Source organism: Diuraphis noxia, unplaced genomic scaffold, assembly GCF_037042655.1.
Source record: "Diuraphis noxia isolate RWA-SAM2 unplaced genomic scaffold, SU_Dnox_SAM2 contig0001, whole genome shotgun sequence".
Lineage (NCBI taxonomy): Eukaryota > Metazoa > Arthropoda > Insecta > Hemiptera > Aphididae > Diuraphis > Diuraphis noxia.
Window position 1 is genome coordinate 75,143,950 of NW_028301711.1, and position 26,316 is coordinate 75,170,265.

General features: G+C 27.6%; 1 protein-coding gene across 3 annotated transcripts; it reads left to right on the plus strand.

The window, feature by feature from the left end:
* Window positions 1-3: 3 nt before the first annotated feature.
* Glys (glycogen [starch] synthase) lies at window positions 4-26,127 on the plus strand. 3 transcript variants are annotated; one of them, XM_089218036.1, is made up of 13 exons: window positions 4-431; window positions 12,168-12,311; window positions 13,871-14,055; window positions 16,136-16,327; window positions 16,656-16,853; window positions 17,341-17,603; window positions 18,431-18,551; window positions 18,627-18,793; window positions 18,879-19,071; window positions 20,671-20,845; window positions 24,020-24,231; window positions 25,087-25,293; window positions 25,948-26,127. In XM_089218036.1, exons 2-13 carry the CDS (start codon window positions 12,173-12,175, stop codon window positions 25,978-25,980), a joined length of 2,085 nt encoding a protein of 694 aa, XP_089074162.1. In that variant the 5' UTR covers window positions 4-431; window positions 12,168-12,172; the 3' UTR covers window positions 25,981-26,127. The 3 variants fall into 3 exon arrangements, with proteins under 3 accessions (XP_089074162.1, XP_089074161.1, XP_089074160.1); XM_089218035.1 differs by lacking the exon at window positions 4-431 and adding an exon at window positions 1,720-1,954; XM_089218034.1 differs by lacking the exon at window positions 4-431 and adding an exon at window positions 7,801-7,957.
* Window positions 26,128-26,316: the final 189 nt, after the last annotated feature.

Here is a 26,316-nt window from a genome sequence, read left to right on the forward strand (position 1 = left end):
GAAAAACGGTGCACGAAATAGTATTATTTTTAAACCGACGCCGTCCGCCGTCATTCGTGATTATTTCCCTCGAGATTTTTCTCGCCGTCTCATCGTCGTGTCCGCTCGCTGTGCCCGCCGTCGTTTACCGTGCACCGCGATTATTGGACATAATATTATTATCTTTGCACATTAATATCAATTTTATAATAATACCCGTTGCACGTCATACGCGCCGCGCCGTTGCATTGATCCGGCTCCGTTTCGTTTTTCGTTTTTCGATTTTTCGTCGCGTTTGCACACACGCTTTATGCTTACTATTCATTTTACGCGTCGACTTTATACTACACCAGCTACGAGGCGGTGCCCGTCCGTAATATTACTGTTACTGGACCATATAGCATCGTGTTTATAGGTGACACGCACGTTTGCGGCTTTCTGCTGCGAAATCGGTAAGGTTTTTGTCTTGGTGGTTTTTTTTTTTGGTTTTTTTTTTTTTTAACGCCCGCCTACGCGTTAATGAATATTGTTATAAAACCGTTTAATATTAACGCCGCTAACACCATTTGACGAATAACTATAATAATTAATAATAATTGTAACGTATGCAAGTCAGCGACGCGACCACGCAAAGTCTCAGGTCCGAGCTGAACGCTGAACGGTCCGAGAAAGTGAGAACTACAGAGCCGCTCCGCTTGAGCTGTATTCAGCGCAAATTGACCCAGAAATGATATAGCTTGGGCGAGTGCTTGTTCCTTAAAAAATAACGTTTAGACGAATAAGTAAGCTATAAGTAGCTTATAAAAGAATACGCAGAAATAGAAGTACCCACACTGCCAATATAAAAAATTAAATCACATACACAGGTATAATAATATACGTAATTAATAATGAACTTTAACTTGAGAAAGATAATGTTGTTACGGTTGTATGATAATATTATAATTTATAAATTTGTGATGTACATAGCAGTGAACAGCCAATCTTATATATATATATATATATTAGATATATAATCAAACATCAATTAATAGTGGACTCTATATATTGACTATTACTTTAATTTTAAAAAATATACTGCCGACACTGGTATTATAGTAATATCGTCCACATCAAAGTTCATATCTTATCACTCGCACAGGTAAAACTAATTTCACTCTCGCAACCAGTCGTAAAACATATTGGTTGTCCGAATCGGTTATTGATTTTTTCGTCAAAACTGTTACACTCGCCCAAACCGTCAACGCTCGTAGTTTAGCACTACTAGATAGGTACCTTCTACCTTCACTATTTATACCAACTGCCAAGCGATCGGTGAACGTTTTATTCAGTATCCATTTTTGTTAATTGTAAACATTGCAATGATAATATTAATATTATTTCGGCAAGAATATTGAAATAATCACAATGTATTACGCTTACGTGCGCCCACCTCTGTCCCATACACGGCTACTCGCACCGGAAATTTATGTTTGGGCTATCGATTGGCAAATATTATAATCATTGGACCTCGAACCACATAACCGTTTTTAGAGTGATGTGTACAAGTAGAATATTGAATTATACCTATACGCACAGGATAAAAATATATATAAAATATAATACACGCGAAACGCGTTCTTAATTCCTATTTATCGACGCACTGTCTTATCTTATCTCGTATTATTGTTTTCCGATTAAACGGTTTGGTAATTTGGTAGGTACAGCCGCATAGGTATTAGCAGTATCAGCTCGTGTATCGGCATTCACATGTAATAGTGTTTTCAAAGTGGTCGAGCACGAGCTTTCGATAATTATTTAGATTTGTTTTTCTTAACAGAAATGTGTTCAATAAAGAACATTTTTACAGGTTAAAACTATAACGTGGCGCTCAGTAGTTTCATGAACTTTTATTTCATTTTTTTTTCAAGAAATATATATTAACTCTTAACTCTTATATTTTATATTTCTGCATTTTTTTTTTTTTTGAAAACTGGTAAGTGCTTTTTTTTCTCTTAAAAGATTCCAATCTAATTGTCACTTAGTGTATGTTTTGATGTTTTTTATTACCTATTATTACATGATTAATACACATATGTATTATGCAACCACGGCGTACCTACAGATATAAAGGTACGATAAGGTAGTATAGTTGTGATTTAAAATTAATCCGAATATCAACTAGGTACAGCTGGATTAAGAAAATTGTTATAATTTTTGTTTTTGTTAATAATGGACTATTATGTCTCTTGTGCAATATTGCTTTCAATATTACTATCACATTATCTGGCGTGGGCAATGAAGGTGATCATATAAATCCCGCTATACGAGGCCAATTAATTGTATTTTTATATTATTATTAATAATAATAATATTTAAATTGAAGTAATCTATGTCTTAGGTACCTATTTTTAGTTCTAATAAATAGAATTATTTTTTGTCGGTTTTCCAGTTTCACAAAGTTATTTTAGTAAAACTTCCAATAAATAAATTATTTGTAATTTTTTTAATAATAGTATAGGTATGCTTGAAGACTGCTGTTCAATAATATATTTATTAGATTAATACCCTATAACCTATGCACAGAACTAAGTTATTATAATCTTAAAAGGTAATTAAAAATATATTAAATAGTATACAAAATAAATTCAATTTAGTGAAAATAGTATGATTGAAATGGAGCCTGATGGTTAAATAGATGTTTTTTTTGTATTTAATGTTTTAAGGAATACATCTGCCAACATTTTTACATTCGATTTAAAATAGACGATGATCAGGCGGTGGTCACACTGACCGCGGCCCAGTAAAATCCGTGACATCTAACGTCTTAATATTATGTTAGATGCCTATAATAGGTTCATTGATTCAACAATTGAACATTAAATTGTATTAATATCATTAATTTTTATCAGTTTTTAAGCAGTTTTTAGTTTTTAAGGGCATTCAATTATAAATCTTCTAAAATCAACTTATCATTCATTATTGAAAACGAAGCCACATCTACAGGGAAATATATTTGAATATTGGCCCCTGGGTGATGTACATTAGAGCAACTAAGAGGGTGAACAATAAGAATAATTATCACTTATTTATGTTTTATTTAAAAACATTAAATATTTAAACTATTGAATGACATACAATTTTACAATGCTTGTGCTTGTGTGTACATGATAAGTAGTCAAAACTCAAAATAATGCTTTGATTTTCAACTTTGAGGCTGGTTTCTAAATCTAGATAGTACTTTTGAGAAGTCATGTTTCATAACTGAAAATTTTACTGAACTTTCAAAAAGCGTCTGAAAAACAAAAAAAATTGAGAAAAACAAGAATTTTTATACTCAAAATCAGTAATCGAAAAAATAGAATCTACAAAAAAAAATTGATTTTTGTTGTACCTACCTAACGTAAAAATGAATAATCATAGATAGTTATTTGGATATCATTAACATTTCTGTAAAATAAAATTTTCTCAAAATATTTTGATCCTTTTTAAGCTATTTATAAAAATTTTTTTTTATGTTTAAATGATTTTGTCTTAAACTGTCGATAACATTTTTTTCACTTGGTCAAATAGTTTGCAAATTTAATACAAAGTTCTTCGTAAGTTTTGATGTACCTACTATATTGGCATATGTTTAAAAAATAAAGAAAATATAGTGTCACAATATTTTTTTTTAAACAGTTTAAACTTCGATGGTGAATTCTCATATCAAATTGGACGTTGTTACTTTGAGGAGAAAGGGGAGTTAAGTAAAAGTATTTTGTGTTTATTTCAGAGCTGTTTATGTCCATTTTCAAAGTTTTTTGCTTTGAAAATTAAATTTTAGGTTTTTCCTAGAAAAGTTAGATTCGCATAAAATTTTTATGAGCGTTTTAAATTCAAATTTCGATAACATTTTTAAATTCATGAAAATTTGTTATTTATTTTGTAGTGAAAATATTATAAAACGTAGGAACAACTTTAATATCTTATAGGCTTGAAAAGTGTAATGTAATGTTCCTAATCAGTTTTTTTTACAGCAATTATAATCATAAGTACCTACATACAGATATCATAAGTATCGAAAATACAAATGCACAAATTTTTTTATTAATTATATATAAAATCTATACACAATCGGCACAATAATAATACTTATATGAGCTTGTTGACAAAAGGAAAATTGAAAATTTTGAATGAAGAAGCCATTTACCGATGACACCTTCTTCTTTTAATTATTTAAAAAAACTATTTTGTATGTAAAAAATATTGTTCTCGGACAGTCGAAAGTTGTTCTCATTTCAAATATCATTATTCATTTACCCGTATAATGATATTTTCCAAATATTAATACAATAAGCTACCTATAGGTGCAACTAGGGTTAAAATTCTGGGAGGGCTAAAGCCCAACTAATAAAACTATTAATTTAATATAACTCTTAGAGGCTTAAGAAGCTTTTTATCTACATCAATAAGGAATATTTTTTGGGGGAATAAATCGTAGTCAAAGTTCTAAGTCCTACTAGACCCCCTAGTTGCCCCACCGAACCCGTACTACACTATACTTCTAATATAAAAAATATATATTTTGTGTACAAGCTGATCAATAATTAATGCATTTTGTTTTAAAAGGATGTTATACTCGCATGTGTTGTCTCCGGCTTAAGTGCGTAATGTAGCAAATTTTACGCTCAACTGCAGATCATGTTTAGCTCTGTTACTTAAAAAATTAGAGAGAATTGACTGCTTATACAATTTAAAGTCAAAAATATTATTTCGCTTCCTCATGAGCTTTTTACTATATTTTAATTTTGAAATTACAAGTATTTTAAAATTGTAAATTGTTTGTTCATCTTAAAAAACTTATAAATCGCTTCAAAATTACAATTTAGTAAAAATCTCACCTGGTCTTCTAAATTATATCATTACCTTTAAATTTTAAGAGAGGTCAATTTTCACTCTAGTTTTTAAACTAACGGAGCTAAACGAGGTCTGCTGAGCATAAAATGCTATGTTACGCACTGTAAGACAGAGACAACACATGCAGGTAAAACAAATTTGGAAACTGTTAGGTACAATATTAACTTGTATTAATAAATATTTTTAACGATTGTAACGTAGAAGTAGGTAGGTACTACATCTGTCTTCTTCACATTTAAGTAAATTTATTAGATGTTTGTTTAACAAACAAAATATAGCCATAAAAATAAGAACATAACGTACCTACTGTGCGTTTGTGCATACATAATAATATCATATAAATTGTAAACAGTTTATTATCATTAAATACGTCTTTTTAAATTATCTATTTTATCCAATGGATAGAATAGAGAGTGAAATGAAGTGTTTTAAATAAAATTATAGCTCTAATAACGTTTTATTGTACGAAGAAAAATACTTATACACCACTAAATGTAATCAACTAAATTCTATGTAAACCCAATTTGTTTGGTATGGCTAGGAAATCAGAATATTTATTTACGTGTTCAATTTGAGCAATTAATAATAATTTATACATCGATTTTAATTGGTAAATTGGTAATAAGTAATTATCGTGAAATATTTTAAATCAATTCTAAGGCTATTTTTGTTAAAACCATTTATTCATAAATTCTTCTAACATTTTTGTTGATGTTCAAATAACATTTAGGGGTATTGTCAGTATTGGTTAACTTATAACTATAGTCCATAATATTAACTATTGCAATAATCAAATTACCTCTTATAGGTCATGGTCTATATTATATCTATACATTTAAAGATAAACTTATCATAAAACACGTCATTATGACGATGAATGTTATATATTTTGTGGATGTTAGTTCTAAACAATAAAATATTCAGGTACCTTGTCCCTGTATACTGAATTATATAATTATATCATTATATGAAAAAAACTATATTTAAAGTACACACATTTTTTTCAAATGTTATACGCTGTCTTGATCCTCGACATCCGCTTGGGATGTCTCCGTCTTACAAACGAACAAAATATCATATTTACGTTTAGCATTAGCAGTACCAATTTTGTGGTCAGTACTAATTTTGAGTATTACCAATATCACGATTTAAAATTTTAGAAATGCATTATAGTATAGTAAAAACCACGTTCAAAATAAAAATAAACCGGATAGGTTAGGCTATTTTTTAAAGTGGACAATATATCTAACGTGTAAGTTATAAAAACTATCTTAAATTCTATCTATTGGCGTTTTAATTAATTTTTTAATTAAATTAAGTACCTATATGATAATTTATTTGTTAGATATTATTATAATTTTATAAATTTCTTGTTTGTATTAATCAAGATTAAAAAATATATGTATGTGATTTAGATTATCAATTTATAGTTATATCGTTTGAACTTTGGTCTATTGTACTCTGCAGTTACCTACGTCATAATTAAGTAGTTTTGTACCTTCACACGAAACATTGAAACACGTTTATGCAATTTTGTTTTAATAGTTCGAAAATGTTTGTGCGTCAATGTAAATCATGGCTTAAAATCAAAATACATATTCTTATTTGATAAAAATATACTGTAACACAATTTTAGATTAAATATCTAGGTATATATTTTATTAATTTGTTATAAATCTAAAGGTTGTAATAATTCTAATGGAATTTTAAAATAATATTTTTAATTGATTAAAACAATTATCATATTTATAGTAAATTATAGCTTAAATGAATCAACCTTAGGAATTAAACATTTGTTTATTTATGATTTTTTTGAATAGATAAACATGTCAAAATTATTCTTTATGTAATTTTATATCTAACATAAAAGATTAGTACTGCAATAGGTTATTACTTATAACTATAAATTGTGTTATTAATTAATAAATATATTTATATATTTATATATACAAAGCTAATAATAACAATTTTAATATATATTTATTTTTTTAATATTCATCTATAAAAACAATATTTACACAATATACAAGTGGGTGTATATTTCCCCAAATTAAATAATATATATTTATTATTACGCCTATGAGAATTATATAACTGATTTGTTAGATACATAATACGATCACATGTACTAGGTATTGTATTTGTTCTCGAGCTGCACTTACAATTTATTTATTATAAATTACAATGTATTTATGGAATATGTGTGTAGAAATGTATAGCCAAAGACTGATTTATTAAGTAAAAACAAATCCTAATTTTATAATAAAATAACCCAATTCTTCACAGTGGTGTAAATAGGATGTTTTGAGTGTTTTGTCCCCTAGGGTTTTCTACATATAAACGTGAAAATGTTTTTTTAAATAAAATATGCATGTATACAAATATTTCAATTAGCTACAGGGCTCCCACAATTTGAGATCCCGGCGTTCATGCAAATAATTAATTCAATATAATATTAGAAAAATGTTTCAAAATTAATTGTCATTTAAGAGGAGGGGTCTGGATTTAGTTCTGTACCCGGGTCAAAATTATTATTTGGGGGGGGGGGGCTGATTAGCTAATAGCTATAAAGCATTATTATAGTATTTAGCAAGTTAGTAAGTATACCTACTAAAGGATGGCAATACTTTGCCACTCTACCGAACATTGTACTGGTCCATTTATTATAAATTGTATATCGTTGTGAGTTTGTGATGTGTGCGTGTTTAACTATACAAAGTTCAAAACTGTATGCCTATTCTCTATCTAAAAAATCTCCATAAATATACATGTATAGATTACGGATGTAATGTTTACGCTGTTCAACGTTGATAGCGTCTGATAGTTCATGTTTTTAGTGGTCAATTGGTTATAACATTTTATCAGCATTTTGTGTAGGCCTGGTTTGTTTCTGGTTCCCAGCTGTAGACGGCACTTAACTTATTTTATGTCAGTGATTATACTGATTACCGATTAGTGTACGGTGTTCGTGTTTCCTTGTACGGTTGTAGCTTACTATAGTCTTGCTGTGCTGTAATTTTCTTTAGCGCTTGTAACGTAAAAAAATATCTTAAACATAACTGAATATATATATATATTATTTATTGATGAGAACACTTTAGTAAGTACTTACCAGCTACTTATATAATATGGATTTATTATTATTATTATTATTATTATATTAGTTATTTTACATAAATTTGAAATTTCAATCACAATTATTAATGCCCCTACGATTGTAGTTTAAACTGTAGAAATACGTAAGTATATACACATACCATTAATTTTCGGTGATTTAATTATTGGTCAGGCTAGCCACAAGTTTACTAATACGCACGAATTTAAAATTTAGGTTTATGTTATTTTTACCACAACTTTTAACTTAGAAGAAACACCCACGTATTTTGTTGTCTCCGTCTTAAAAGTGCGCGTAACACAGCAAATTTACGTTTATAGCTTCGTTTGTTTTTATATGAGCCGGTACAGATTATTGATTTATTATGAAACGTAAAAAATAATAATATTATCTGTATTCGCACTTAGATTTCTTACAATATTTTAATTTTTAAGCAAGTTATGCCAGTTATGGGTAATTTTATACATCAATATTTTACATGCTCACAACTTCCTTAGTAATTTAAATATAAAAAAAAATCCGATCACAGAAAATGTTACTTTTAAGCTTAAAAATGTAATTTTAATGTTAAACCTAGTTAATGGTTAATTGTGAATTTACTCTAAAATAATTACTAGGTACGTATGTTCCTACCTACCTATACTTACCAATAAGTAGTTTATATTATACACTTATACCTATGTAGGTAATGAGCTGATTTATATTTTAACATACCGTTAAATAATTGTTTTTCGATGTGATCAAGAGGCTAATTAAAAAAGATTATTTTTATAGTTATTAATTATGACCAACCGTTTAGTAATATTTCTGTATTAGGTATAGAAATTTAAAAAACATTTTGTTTGTAATTTGTGATAAAATGTTAAATATCTATACTACTTTTCATATTTTTTATTGTGTTATACCTAAATCTTATTATTTTTGATAATGATTTATGTACAATGATTAATTTAAAACTCTACACTCATTGTTTCGATAAGTTTAAACTTTTTTGAAAATATTATTTGTGCTTACATAATTTAATACCAAAACAATTATATTGTATATTCAATTTTTATTGTCATAATTTTTTTTTAAACACTTTTTATCATATTCCTTAATATAATATTTTTTTTAAATTTACTTTGGCACAAATCGAATATCGATCAAATTGTTATATTATATGTATTGAAAGTTTATATGAACAAAGCATATTGGATCAACATTTTGAGAGATACCTGTGTATATAAGCATTTATACTGCTATAATACAAGCTATTAAGTTAATTAAGGTATATTATACGTTTAATACTTCCAAGTTCTAATAACGTATACTTAATTGACAATTGTATTTATTAAAAAACATATTCAATAAAATCAGAATATAAAATTAAAAAATGCATTGTTATGTTGTTATTAAAAAAAAATATTAAATTTCTTCAAAAAATTAAAATACAACTCAATTCTGTAAAAAAAAATATTAATTTAAAAAATGTAAAATTGTTTGAAAAAAAGAGTAGGTACCTACCTATAGTAGCACGTAAATGGATCACCTTGTATATGAAAAAGATAATTAAATATTTTTAATTTTATATTATTATGTAATTACACTATTTTCAATTCAATTATGATGACGTTAAACAATTATTAATTTTTATCTAATAACTAGGACTGAATTTAATGATTCTTCATCAATCTTTAATGAAGAACTCGTGATTATTGATTCAATGTGAGTCATAACTATGTATATTGTGAATATTTTACATATTCAGGTTAAATCATGTACCTATTTTACGTATAGAATTAAAAAAGGTTTTTATGTTCATATTAACTTTAATATATTAGTGTGGCAATTCCTATCTACAGGGTAATTCTTTTATCAAACAACACTCATTATTTCAAAAACTATTGACTTTTTTCCAATTTTTTTTTTAAAATTTTAGAACCATCTTATGTTCTAGAACTATATATTTTTTTAAATATTTTCACCCTTATATTTATCAGGTTAACCATTATCAACTTTTGATTTTAAAATGACAACCTATACTTAAAATTTCATAAACTAAAAAGGCTATTTTTTCAATGAATTTTCACGTTTAAATTTTCATTTTTCGTTAATCCGTTTACAGGATATAGCCTCCCAAAGTTTGGTGGTTTTGGGTGGTGTTTGTATGTTATAGGTGTATGTTAGGTGGTATTTACACACAAACACCATATAAGTGTTGTTTGATAAAAGAATCACCCTGTATAGTGTATTGCTTTAATACCTACCTAATGAATATGACACTTCAAATAAGTAATATTCATTAATTATTTTTAAAACTTAAAGTTCATAATAATTAAACATATTTTTTCTTAAATCATAAAATATATATTTTTTACCGCCGATTTCGTTGTTTAAAAATACTAACACTTGTTGTTGACTTATCGTTAACTGATCACAATCTGATAAGTCAGGTGATTTGTCATTTAACCTGCAGCTGTATTCAGTATGCAACTGTTATGATTATTTAATTAAATTAACAAATGTTACAATAGTTTTACTTTCTTTCAATTACTTGTTTGAATAATAATGTAATTTTCTATTTTTAAATTTTCATTTCACAACGCAACAATTGTTAAAATAATAGTCGTTGGACTATAAAATAGTAAAGAAATTATTTATTTTTCCTGATTTGTTTATTTCTTACGTAGGTACTGATCACGACATTTACCACATCGCCTTTTGACGCCAGTTTTCATAAATCGATAAGAATATCGTTAAATTTCTGGCTTATATAGATCATTTGCGTTTAACAGAATTGATATTGTGTTATTACTTGTTAGTTTTATTATTTGAGTGAATTCGCCTAATATTAAACTTAAAGGTAAGAATATTATCTAATGCACTACGTAGCCTTTTATTTACATTTTCATTTTAAATCGAGCTATGAGAATTTTTAAATTGTCATCTTTTACATAATTATAAACTTTTAACTCACTTTGCGATTAAAATATGAGCCTATGAGATAAACTTTCTTACTTTTAAGTTTGATAATAGGCCAATTCACTATGATTTAAAAGCATAAGAAATACTTTACAAAACAAAATTGGTTCAGTTGAACGCAAAAATATTGTGTCGTACATTTGTAAGATGGAGAAAACTCACATGGGTAGAATCCTCGCGTAATAGCTTTGCAATATTAACAATAACAACACACATTAATATTTGACAAAAACATTAGGTAATAAAAAAAAATATAGTCAAATTTCAATGGAAACTAACATTATTCCTTTTAAATTTGCTATCGAATAATAATATGTAGTAATATTTTCTAAAATCCTAAATATTTTAAGTGAGACGTGAATATCTATATATATTTAAATAATTTGGTATAAAGTAATTTTTATTAGGTATTTTGATAAAATTCAAATAATTTTAAATGCTTCAGTAATTCAGTTTATCTTTCAAATAAGAAACTTAAACGTTACCTAATTTGTTTCATTGTAAAAGGTTAATTTTGAAAGCATTCAAAATGTTTTGTCCCCGAACTTTGACTGCTAATTTTTAACCTGTGGATTGATATGAATGTATTTATATACCATTTGTATATTATTGATAATTTATTTTGTTATAAATAACTATATTACATAATATTATCAGATAATTTTTTATCGTGTATCTGAATAATGAATACTAATATATTAAACGTGTAGGCTTTTAGTATTGCAGTGTAATAACTATTAAAATAAATCATTTTTAATTTTGAAATGCATCAAATTAGTTAATTTTTATTTAGTTTCTCGTTAATTTCAACATTATTTAATAGGTATTCTCCAAACGCGTTAAATAATGTATTAGTGTAAGGTATTATATTTTATGTTTGTTTTGTAGGAGAGAAAATATTGACATTTCATATATTATGATATGAAATCGCATTTTACTATTTATTATAGCTATTATAAATTGTTTATGTTATACCATTAATTCATAAGTTTTATATTGAATTTTGTTTGTTTTACTTGAAATCGGAATATTTTTATTTTGGAAGTCCTGGTTTACTGGCAACATAAATGTTTATGCATGTTTGTTTGCCAAATTCAGTATGTTGCCAAAGGCTTGTCCTTGAACTAGGTTTTACTGACATTACTTACTCCCAATAAACGATAATGAAAATCATTTTCATCATTACAAACGCTTAAACTCATTTTTCGTGCTCAACATAATTTTTTTCCAGGTACCATGACAAAAGACCAAGCAAGTAAACGTTTTTATCGAGTGGATAGTAATTATGATTTTACTGCGTTTATGGATCGCGGCCAAACAGCTGCATACGAAAATCGATGGGTTTTTGAAACAGCTTGGGAAGTCTGCAATAAAGGTTTGTTCATAATATTTCAGTAACGTTACATCTATTCATAATAATTATGTAAAATATTTGTTACTATATATTATATATTTTTTGTCCAGTAAATAATTTATGATGATTATCATATGATTGATTATCCACAAATACTAATAAGCAATCTACAGCTAGTAAATAATAAACAAGAAGAACTATATTAATTATTATAATAGTATACTAGTATTAAGAATTTCCGTAATTTTTTTCTATTACATTCTTACATTATTTTATTATTAATTAAATTATTTTTCACTTTTAAAATTATTTGCGAGTGAATTGATAAGTCGGCAAGAGTGTAATAACCATAACATAATAACAACAATAACAAAATATATACATGATCAATACAATTATTTGTGAATTTTCCTTATCGAAATTCTAGTAGTATACCTAATAAACAATATAAACAATATTATAATAAAATAATAATATTATTGTTTCGAAATAAATAATGAAAACAGCTAAAATAAAGATACTTTACCCAAATTTAAGACAGTCAAATTTTTAAATGTGCTAAATTCCAGATGGTTTTTAATTTTTTCATTTGATTAAGTTACAAAAATATACATACCTATAAACATAATTTCTTAGTTTGAATATATTATACAAATGGTTGATGTAACCATTTTTATTTAAGTGGACACTTCTTTCAATTTATACCATGATGACTATTACTTTCATATTTATTAGTATATGTGTGCGTTTGGTTATTGCGAGTATAAACATATGTGAGTGGATTACATAAGAAAAACACCAAAAATACATATGTTTTATACCAATTATACATATTATTTAAAAAAAAAATTGATAAACAGACAGGCAATTTTAATTTTTCGTTACGATCGATATAGGTACCTAGTCTCTTAAAATGTTATGATGAATTTCATAATATAATAAAAGTATTTCATACATACATTATTTTTAGTTTTACTTATCATTAAAATTGGCATTTTACTAAAATATTTCGACACTATTTGTTTTAATTATACCTTCGTAGTTGTAAAAAAACTAGAATAAGAATTAATGACATTTTTGAATATTTTACTTTTATGCACTAAATTGTTTTAATATTTGGTACAGAATTATTCCCTTAAGGACTAAGATATTACATTACGTTTACTTAAAAAATTTGAAGGAAATAAATTGTGATAAGTAAACTTGAAGTAGAATTATAAATACTTAGGTACCTGACATAGACTTATTTTAAACAATAATGCATCTAAATGTATACAATATAAAGCATAACATTACTTTTTATTAAACAATGAAGAAATCACAGATCTTTAGATTAAGTTATCAATTTTTAAATGACTTTATAAAACTAGTTTCCTCGAGTTCTTAGAGTTAATTTCAATTTTTCAGCCAACAATGATTTAAATTATTTAATAAGTAATATCCAGTGTCTCAGTATTGATTTATGCATTAGTAAATAAATAATAATACACTCAAGTTAGAAAAATACTTAATATTTAACATTATTATTAAGTTATACCTAGTACCTACTTAATTTTTGAATATGGTTTTTGTTATTTCAGTTGGTGGTATTTATACCGTTATTAGATCTAAAGCATTCGTCTCAACTGAAGAAATGGGAGAACAATATTGCTTATTAGGCCCTTATAAAGAAAACTATGCTCGGACAGCTGTTGAGGAATTAGAATTCGAAGGAGGATCTCCTTATCACACAGCAGTAACAAAAATGAGAGATCAAGGATTTAAGGTATAACTTTTCTAAAGTGATAAATGATTTTGATGTTTATACTTTATAATAATCTATTTAAATGTATACATTTATATTTATACCAAAAGTAAAAAATGCCCAGTTCTTTGAGTTCTTACAATAAAACTATTTTCCTCGGCTTTTCATTGGTTATTGATATAAATTGTGTTAAAATAGAAGCCAATCAAACGACGAGGATTACTCTCACCCTATTCTGCATAAACTGAACGAAATTCAGTTTGTTGTGATCATACCTTGTTATTTCGTTATGATTTAGTAAAAATGTCAAGTATCTATCGTTATATTATAGCAGTATATCGAATTATACCAAAATAAATAGACTGTTCTATAAGAATTTGCCAATTTACGGTTAAATATTAAATATCTATAACTTCAACGCTCTTAAAAAATTAATTTAATTTCCGGCAAACTTTTTTTTTCTAATATTGGAAAAAATTTCCTGTAGATTAGTGTATCAAAATTTCAAATCTTAGATGAAAATGGAGTTAATTTTATGAATTCTCAATCAAAATAATTTTACTGCAATTATGTGAAAAATCACGATTCTGTAGTACCCAATTCAAAAAATACTTTTCTCTCTTACGCTTATTATTATTTTTTATGCAAGATGCACAATGACATTTTCAAAATATTTGGATTAATCTTTAACAGTACAATATGTACCAAAGTCCAAAATTATGCCAAATAAATGTAACCAACATAGCATAATAAAAATAATACATTATATTATAGAATAATATCCAATATCCATATATATATTTACGTACTTATAAATAAATTATATTCAGTAATTTGCAAAGAATATTTTAAAATTACGTCAATTTAATGTATAAATTATCTAATATCACAATATTGTTTATTGAACATATTATCCAAACATTTTAAGAAATAAGTAAAAAAAAAATAAATACATTTTCTATAACTTATGGTTCAGTAATTACAAAAAAAATATATATATATTATACATTTCAAAATAAAATATTTATATATTTTAAAATGTTAACATATTATTAATATTATTATTTTTTTTTTTTTATTGATCTAAAGCCCGGCGATTAAGGCGATTACGGTAGGAATTATTTTTGTGTATTGAGTTTGTAGTTTTTTTAAGTGGATAGGATTGTAACATGTGTTTGTGTATGTGTGGCAAGGATATGTTGCTAAAAATCCCGGGTTTGTAACCCATCCGATGCGCGTCACATCATATGCGTTTCCGCAGATTGAGCGTTCGACCGCCCCTCCACCAAGCCACTTACAATATTATTATTGATATTATAATGTATAGAAAGTAGCACATATTGTATACAAAATAAGAATGAGAAACACTAGAAACAAAGTTTGCCACATCATGTATTCATGTGTAGAGGTGACTAAGAAACAGCTAGACATTGGCATAATTGTAGTGGGTGGGTGGGGGGGGGGGTGTTTTGTTTTAGGTGTTTTAGCATCCCTAAGTCAAAATTAGTATCCTATAAAATTGTTTAAATAGGAAGGTCCCCTTTAAAGTCACAAAAATGAAAAATTTTGGAGCTTATGCAACCTCTTGTTCAAATGTCTAGTTGCGTTACTGGAGTAGCTAGGTTATAGATATAGTCTATAGAAGCAAAAAAGGAAGAAGACGAAGAAGATACGTATAAAAAAAATGGAGAATGACATGAAAATAGTTGGTGTGAATTATGGATAGATGGAAGACAGTCAACAGAGTTCTGTGGAGTTGTAGGACAAGAATGACAAACTTAATATAGTAGCCAGTAGGGAGTGAAGGGCAAAAAACAAGAAAAAAAATATGCCTTGTCTTGCAATATAATTGATATATAATTAATAATAATTATTGTTAGTTTTCTAGTTAAAATTGTATTATTACTATTGTATTATTTTAAAAACACTTTCTTCGATATTTTAATAAAATTGGGTAATTTTATTAAACATTTTAATTAGCTAGTTAATATCCCTGTATGGAATAATAAATGGTTAAAACAATATAGTTTCTTTTGAAACAGAATTCAATATTTATATTAACTATTAAGTAATGTTATCCTAATAAAATGATTAAAAACAGTTGTTGACAGGTCGATGGTTAGTCGATGGTAGTCCACAAGTTATATTGTTTGACATTGGTTCAGCTGCTTGGAAATTAGACCAATACAAGCAAACTTTATGGGATACGTGTAACATAGGAATTCCACATTTAGACATAGAAGCTAATGATGCTGTAATTTTGGGATATTTAATATCAGAATTCCTTTCAGAAGTAAGTATATACATGCAACATGCTTATTAAAATAATAGAAAGTAATATAGGTACTGTACTAATTTATAGGAGCCTTCCCCCATAAGTACTTATCTGGAAACAGGCCTACGTCTAAAAATTTTCTGAAAGTTTCCTCAAAGGTTGTAAATCATTTCTGATGCATTACATTCCCTCCAAGTCTCAAAACGCTATTTGCACTTATGCATATAAGTGCATAATATATTATTTATCCTTATGTGTATATTTTCTAAACCTAGAAAAAAGGAAAACATTCAGTCATATTATTAAGTACATAAATAAATATTTAAATATATAATTGCATTTTCAGTTCCGGATGGCAGCAGCAACATACATTGATTCAACGCCATTGGTTGTTGCTCATTTCCATGAATGGCAAGCTGGCATAGGGTTGATAGCATTACGCACAAAAAAAGAACCTATTGCTACAGTATTTACAACTCATGCCACGTTATTAGGGCGATATCTCTGTGCTGGAAATACTGACTTTTACAATAATTTAGATAAAGTATGTGCATTTTCTTATACTATTATGTTTATTGTTCAAAACTTGATAAATGTATTACCTATATTATACTATATTAATGCGTTTAATTAATTACAAATAAATGGTTGTGTTTATTATTTTTTGTCTATACAAATATTTTAAGTAAAACTCAAGGTTAATATAGGTATTCTTTAGTTAGTTAATTTTTGATGTTCCTACTTTTACAGTTGTACTCTTATTAGAATAAAAATGATAAAATAAATATTCATCGGTATATTTTAATTATAATGTGACATAAAATGTTTTACGATTTTAAAATTAAATTAAATTATAAAATGTAAAATACAATTATACAATAATTTATTATCCATTTATATTTTAAGTGCATCAGTGTACATAATATAGATATAGATTCATAATAAGTATATAGAGTGTGATTACAATCTTTTCAATTCCTATTTTTGATAAACGAAAAAAAAACTATTTATATCAACGTTTTGTTTTATAGTTCAATCTCGATGAAGAAGCTGGTAAAAGACAAATTTATCATCGTTATTGCATGGAACGAGCTGCAGCACATGTTGCACACGTTTTTACCACAGTATCTGATATTACCGGAAAAGAATCCGAGTATTTACTCTCCCGTAAGCCTGATATTATAACTCCCAATGGATTAAACGTTGTCAAGTTTTCAGCATTGCACGAATTTCAAAACCTTCATTCGCTATCCAAAGAGAAGATTCACGATTTTGTCCGCGGCCATTTCCATGGGTATCTATTATAAGAATAATATATTTACCATTAATATTAACTATAAATTTTAGGAATTTTAAAGATATTTTTTTTTTAAATACTGGATATTTTAAATTGTGCTTTTACTTGTAATTTATATGGGTGTTAATTAAGTGGAAAAGGTGAGGGCGTAGTCCCTCAACATTCAAAAGTTACAATTTTACTATATATAAAAATTATTTTCATTTTATATATAGGTAGCCGGTTTTTTTTGTACCTACCTGAAACAAGTATAATTATATTTTGCCTCAATGTATATTTTGTTTTACTCACTCTAAAACAAATATATTATTCAATGCTTACTAGTTACTACAAGTAGACATAATTAAAACAAATAATAAGGATTTATGATTTAGATATTATTATAATTTGTAAATCACCATTTAAATTTTAAATTGCTGAATCATAATAAAACATTACATTTTTATAATACTTTCAGTGGCGCCCAGTCAGGTTAGCAAGTAATGCAACTGCATATGTGCTCTCGAGGGGGTGGGTCGTGGGTGTATATTACTGCAGGTTTCATAGAAAAGTTTATAAATTTATAACATAAACTATATAATCTATTATAATTAATTTCCTTGAACTACAGTTATTAATAAGTAAAAATATTTTTTATAAATAAAAAATTGGGTGAGTGGGTGACTAACTTTTTGACACTGCTCGTGCTCTTAAAATACCTCTGTGCGCCACTAAATACTTTAAAAGTAAGGTAAATACAGAGCGAATTATCCTAATCACCATTCGTTTATTACATTATACTTGGTTTTCATGTGCTAAATACACTGATTTATCTTTTATAACAGACATTATAATTTCGATCTGGAGAAGACGTTATATTTTTTTACGGCTGGAAGATATGAATTTTCTAACAAAGGAGCAGACATATTTATCGAAGCGTTAGCTCGTTTAAATCATTATTTGAAAGTAAGTCAATAAATAATAGTCGGTATACTTGATCTTATTTAACCAACGAGGAACAAAAATGATATTCAATTGCAGAATGCCAATTCGGATATGACTGTCGTAGCCTTCCTGATATTTCCAGCGCGGACGGAAAACTTTAACGTGGAAAGTCTCCGCGGCCACGCAGTTACCAAAAGCTTACGAGACACTATACTAGAAATACAAACAAAAGTCGGCCGAAGGATTTACGAAATTTGTCTAAGGTTAGTGTCTATAACGCTATAATTTATACGTGAAATACGATGTATTTATATAACTCATAACATTCTTTCCGGACTTGTTTTACAGGGGCCGTATGCCTGTCGAAGAAGAGTTATTAAACAAAGAAGACACCGTCAGGTTGAAACGGTGTCTGTACGCTTTACAAAGGGACGGTCTGCCGCCGGTAACCACCCATAACGTAGTAAATGATTGGTGCGATCCCGTATTGAACACGATACGGAGATGTAAGCTATTCAACACTACAGCCGACAAAGTTAAAGTAAGCTGATGAATGATGATATTACTTGATGACTCGTGTTATACGTTAAGGTTCTGTGTGCCTAAATATGTATCATAGTTATGTTCCCTTCAAATTTGTTGAGAGTATGCTACTCAACACTATTAAAAAAAATTCTATGAAAACTTTTATATAGAATGCTAAAAAAATAATCTTCTATTTGACAATACCTACATATATCAGGTGTTATATGTAAGGGAGGAGTGCTAATAATATCAAACAATTTTAATTTTCATTAATATTATTTATTTAAAAAAAAAATAAATGTATCTATAAACAATTTATTGAAGAAAACATATTTATTTAGGCCATTTAAGAATGTTTATGCTGGTTTTATTCCAGTTTTCTGAAATTTTATAAAATTTTAAAATCATATTTCATATTTTAATTACTATAATTATAATTATTTTCCACTAATCTACTGTCCGGTACCCCTATTTAGGAAGGCGGCTTTGTTGCGTTATATATTTATATCAACATAAATGACTTTATATTGGAAAAACTTTCATAACTCATGGATATATTGAATTCTGATCATTTTATCTTTTGTTTAAAAGATGAGAACGTTTTTCATATCGGTTCAAACCTAATTTTCATTTTTCTTTAAACAGTGCTTGAACGATACAAATAACAAATATTGTGCATTATTCAAGTGCGCATTTTATTCTCTATAATCATAATTTAAAAAATTTAGCTTTGATCCGACCTAAAAAATATTTTCTCTTCTTTCAAATAAAAAAATAAGGTAACGAAATCGATTATTCCTCTACAGGACGAGAAAGTTTTTCCTGTAACCGTCAGTCATGTTTTTGTATTAAAACTGCACCGGATCCGATGCTCTTAAAATAACTATATAGAATTGTCGTAGTACACAATTTTTGCTGGTGAAAAATAATTATTCCGTAACAAAATCACAGAATCACCCACTACAAAAAATATAATATTTTTTTTTTTTTGAAAGTCAATGTAGCAGACCTGAGAATATACAGCGTATACTTATGATTTTTTTTAAATAATGCTGAGAGTATGCAGAGATGTTAAAATACGCTATTTATTATTATTTTTTGTTTGGTATCAAATAGAACCTTGCCATACCTATACCTTAAATTATTATCGGAAGTTGAACCCAGGTGATGATAAAACTATTGTATACATATAGTATAATACACACCCTAATTTTTAAATGGCTTAATAATTTAAGAAAAAGCTTTAAAAACCACAATAATACAAGAATTAGTTTAGAACAAATTATTTTTCAGTCATACTACCAATCCTGATATATCTTGATATAGTGACTGGAAATAATTTAGTTACATAATTCAATATTCATATTTTACTATTATTATTATTAAATATCAAATTATTTTTTCTAATTCGATTTATATATAAAAATTAATTTCACACTATGTGAATAATACTTCGTATAATACTAACTTAAATCTCTAAGTATACTCTACATAAGAACATCATTGACGTTGATTACATATAATAGACTTATAGTGCCATGACCATCTTCACATTCTGTACACCGGAAAGCCAAACCGAAAGCTCATGTTATATTCACCTTGTATGGTTTTATAGATTGTGTTCCACCCGGAATTTTTGTCCTCGACTAACCCGCTGTTTGGATTAGACTACGAGGAATTCGTGCGTGGTTGTCATTTGGGAGTATTTCCTAGTTACTACGAACCTTGGGGATACACTCCCGCCGAATGCACAGTAATGGGAATCCCATCAATAACTACGAACTTGTCGGGTAACTACTAACTATTATTATTATTACTACCCGTGAAACTACGAAATTCAAGTCGTTGTAAGGCAATTATATATTTATATTGTGTTAAGATCACCGATCCGATTGTATACCTTTTAGATTCTGAGCTGAGCGATTTTACAATTATGTATTTTTAATTTTTTTGTGTTTGTATACACACGATAAGTATCCGAAATGAGACTTCGGCTTTCAACTTCAGGATCTTTTCTGTTGGGTAAATTAATTTAATTATCATTAGCTTTGTTTTCAAAAGCTCTGGGAAAACAAACGAAATAGGAATTTTTACGCAAAATCGATTTTTTGGTTAATTTGAGGTGATGTATAGGAAATACTATTATAAACATTTGGTGTAACTCAAAAAAAAAAAAATTACCGTAGATACTTAAAATTTCCACCAAATATTTATATTAGTATTTCCTATACACCATAAAATTCCCAAAATATTTTGACTCATTATGAGCTACTTATTATAAGGTAGGTATATGAAATTATCGATTTTTATTAGTCTTTTTTTTAAAAGCTTATGTTGATAAAAACAAATTCGTGAGTTTAAAAATCCTGAAAATGTAATACAAAGTTCTTCATAAGTTGTTGTCTGTGGAAATCAAAGAAAAATTTGAGCATAAATCCACAATAACTTTTTATGAACGTCTGAGTGTCAAAATCGGCACATTTTTATAACATTGTACTCCCATGATCTTATATTTTGTTTTAATTTATTCAAAAACGAAAAATCGTAAATACTTAAAACTGTCTGTACAAGATAAAAGTTCAAACATGAGTCTTTTTAATTTGTTACGAAAATTTTCAATTTTTTTAGTTTTCTTCTTTATATATGCCAATAAAATGTTATTTGTTGGATCAAACAAATTGAAAATGTAATAGCTACAAGGTTCTTCGGAATTATTTATGATATCAGTTGAGAAATATTAAAAATACATAGACATGATATTTTTTATAAATATTTAAAGTTCAAATTTTGACAAAATCTCTAACATTTTAAAATTATTTTGTAGGTAGTCGAACAATTGTAATATGTTCACTTTTTATAGCTAAGGATGAAATATTTGTTACAAAGATTCTCATATTGTGGCCAAATAATCTAAAAATATATAAATATAATTCTGTTTTCCCAGATATTTTAACGTACGTGTGCCTAACCCCACCCAAACAAAAAGATGACATTTTTTTAAAGTTAACATTTAGCATTCAATTAGCAACAATTTGCTAGCTTTTAGTTTTGCCATAAAACGAAAAAATTATATTTTTTATATTAACTTACATTCTTTTATTCATTTTATATTGAAACTCATACCAATCTTTTGTACATCGTTTGTACTTGTTTGTACCTCACATAAAATCGTCTGTACCTTGACAGTTCGTAAATTATTCCAAATTCTAAGTTGGGGGTGCTACGGAAACGACAGCACCTCACGCCTAGGTATTTTTTGCAAATTTTACAACGGATAAAAAAAATCTAAGCTGGATAAAAAAATTGTTAAACAAGTTGTAATAAAAAATAATATTTGATTAAAAAATATTAACAACGTTAATTGAATAAAATAATCAAAGTTTCAGTCATATTTTTTATATGAAATTTTTTTATTCAAAATATACTTTTTAATCAAGTTATATTTTTTATTACATCTTAGACTTTTTTTTATCTAGATATTATTATTGTATCCGCGCTAGACTTTTAAACGTGGGAATATGGGATACATGATTTGGGTTCATATGCGAATTTTAGAAATCCCTTTTACGGACGAAATATTGGTTTGCAAATTTCCACGATGACCTCACTAATCGTTGCTAATTTTCTGCTAAATTATGGTGAAAGAAGAATCATTTTAAAATGTGTTTTCATTGATATGGGTGGGGCTGTAAACAATAAGTGTCTTCAGCTCTACCCCTAGTTTTTTTCGTCTTATGGTAAAACTAAAAGCTTGCAAATTGTGGAAATAGTCTTGTAAATTGGTGCTAATTGAATGCTAAATGTTGACTTAAAAAAAATTCATCATTTTGATTGGGTGGGGTTGGTGATATTTTATACTTTTTAATTATATTATAATCATTTGCTCTGCGTAAATTTTTTCAATCAATAACCATATCCACCTTTAGCCTATAACCTTAAATTTTAAGCGTGAGGCCTTGGACAAATACGAAATGCCTCCCCCTTAACGCCGGCCCTGTGTAGAATTTGGTATTTACATATTATTATTATTCCGACCAACAAATATAGGTACATTTGGTAATCTGTGTAATTTACATCTGTTCCAATATAACTCATCGTTTTATACACGGTAACAAAGTTGCCGAGAACCTGGCTAAATCTTATCTTTCTTTCTTCTACTAAACTTCCACATTCGGACTTCACCTCTCTTTTTGGAATATTTTACTTACGGGCCTCGCCTCAAAAAAAATATTACACCTAAAATCCCTAAAAAAAACTTAGTTTAATAATTTACACTTACATAAACTACATAAACCATATATTATACAATTCAATCGCCTATGCATAGGACATCATCTACTATCCAGCCACTAATTCAAACTTGGTCTAAATGATTCTCCATTCTGTACACTTCATCTAAATTAATGTATTTGTGACCTATCCCTTATTTTATTTGACTGCCCTGCTCTATAGCAGGGGTGTAATAGGGGGGGAGGGGATAGATCACCCCAAAACTTTTATTTTACTGCCAATATTTTATATTTGGTAGGGAAGGTTACTAAGAGGCTAACAGAATTCGCTTATAACATATAATATAAATAAACATATAATTCCCTCGACCTCAAGCCAAATTCCTAATTACGCCATTGCAGTCTACAGACCAAACGCCTAATTTTAATTAACGCCCTAAAAACTTAATATTTCTTTTAATATACCTACCTATCTACCCCATAGTTCATACTCAACACAAAATCTACAACTGCCATTAAAATTGTAATTTTTTTATATTGGATGCTGATTTTATTGTATAATATTATAATGTAATGTATAATTTATCATCATGTTTAATTGTAATTGTTGAGATATCATAACTTAATACTAGCAGCTAACACAAAAAAAAACGTATCGTTTACGCGTGTCCCTCATGGAAAATTAATTATTATTTGCCTTATAACAGTTATAACTATTTAACCTCGCATTTTTAGGTTTCGGTTGTTTTATGGCCCAGCATATCGCTGATCCTTTAAGTTACGGAATTTATATCGTGGATCGACAAAACATCAGCATCGAAGAATCTGTCAGACAGCTCGCGCAGTATATGTACGATTTTGCAAGAATGAGCCGTAGACAACGGGTGATCCAGCGAAACCGTACAGAACGATTAAGTGATTTACTCGATTGGCGTAATTTGGGTATTGTAAGTGCTCATTTTAAAACTATTAATATTATTTTGTTAGAGAATTCTTATTAAAATAGAACTATCTTATGCCAACCATACCGCGTCTAGTCTAGCCATCATAACTCTTCAAAATTAGATTTTGAATTTCCAGTTCCGTAAAAAGCTTTAGTGCAGATAGTATACCGTATACAGTACTAGGTCTCACCGGGTCGAAGGGCCCATAACCATCAACAAATGCTTTTTTTTTCATTTGCCCGTTAATTAAATTTGTAATTATTTTATTGTTATCTGGTATTTAGTTTCATATTCTGAAAATTTAAAAGCCCAGTCTGTTTTGTTTATCTTAATGGGAAAATTACTCAGTCTAGAGTGACATCACAAACACATTTTGTTGATTGTTCAATGAGGATTTCGTTGGTTCTTTAACATTCAATACACCCACTAACAGTGTCATATCTAAGAAATAAAGAAACACCCATGATATGAAGTCAGTCTTTTTATGTGTTAATTTTATGATGCTCCACGTCCTAGAATAGTATGCAGTACTACATCGTTATAGTGCAGTACAAATTTATGTAAAAAAAGTGGGCCCTATACACATACATATTTTGTTTGCACCTGAGTCTTTGGCTCTTAAATTACGGTACTAAGCATTAGAGCATTCCACTATTTATTTTACACAATGTCACACTAATTACCTTACACACATTAACACAATCCCCACGCGTGCACATAAAAAAATTTGCCATAAATAACTAAAAACGAACGGGAGACATCAGATTGCCGTAATATAAAATCGGTTCGACAATTACAACAATATTAACATTTATGTCGATACTTGACAGTGGCGTTAACAATTACATTGATTTTCAGTATTATCGCCAAGCCAGGTTGAAGGCATTATGTCAAGTGTTCCCGGATATGTTTGATAAAGAAACAGAAACGTTATGCATCACAGAAGCATCATCGAGACGTCGATACAATTATCCTCGTCCTTATTCTGAACCACCGTCACCATCGAGTAGTCGACCGACCACACCTGGCGCCTCAGACGACGAAGATATTGATGACGAGCGTGAGGTAATGAAGAATTATTATTTAAGATGAATATTGTTTCTTTTTGTGAAATCTTCATTTAGAGGACAAACATAGTATTAATTATGACGTTTTCATCGTTTTACAATCAAATAAAATAAATAGTGGAAAACAAAACTAATCCATTATTATAAGTAAGGCCTGGATGGTTGATGTCATAAAACCCTATTATAAAATGCTCATAAAAATTTATAGATTATAACATAAAAACATGAGTCCACGAAATTTTTATATTTTAACTAAAAGTATTGTTGTATCGCAGTTAACAGAACAATTTATATAAGTATATATTAGAATTGAAATTGATGACTATATATTATAAATTATTATTCTTATTTGTGATTATAGCCATCTTTATGCACATATTTGTGTATTTCAGACATCAGAAATAAGTAACTTATAACTTTACATTCAATCTATTGTTAAAAAAAATTTTAATTAACAAAAAACGAAAAAAAAATGATAACATAAAAATTAGTTATATAGATTTGTTTGTTATTGAAATAGATAGTCTAGGAAAACATTCCCGAAAAAATAATAATAATAATGCAAATCATCAACATCTGGGCCCTAATTATAAGGTTTTCATCGTTGGTGGGTAGTTAAAATGTATTCTAATCTACGCTTATTTTTTTTCAGCTTGCAGAGCTTTCAGAATATAACAGTCATTAACTAAACCTACATAGTTTGTTGCTGTAATAAATAATAAATATTATATTTATCACATAATATAGTACTTCTGAAAAATGTATTTTAAATTTTCTAAGTGTAAAAAAAATGTATTGTTTTTTACTAAAAATACATATATTTTAATGAGAATTTATGTCACAATATTTTTTTTCTTTTATGAAAAAACATACAAAAATATAATTAATTGAATCAATATAAAAAAAAAAAATAATAATAATAATAATAATAAAATAGTTTTTTTTTTCTGATCTGAAAATCAGTAATAATGTATAAGTACATACATACAATAAGTCTTTAAAAATGTATCTTAAAAATAAT

Bases quoted from the DNA above. Each gene is read 5' to 3' on its own strand.
- Glys (XM_089218036.1), top strand. From the start codon at position 12,173: ATGACAAAAGACCAAGCAAGTAAACGTTTTTATCGAGTGGATAGTAAT. The intron at 14,056-16,135 runs GTATAACTTTTC...GATTAAAAACAG, and splicing joins TGAGAGATCAAGGATTTAAG to TTGTTGACAGGTCGATGGTT. The intron at 18,794-18,878 runs GTTAGTGTCTAT...CTTGTTTTACAG, and splicing joins ATTTACGAAATTTGTCTAAG to GGGCCGTATGCCTGTCGAAG.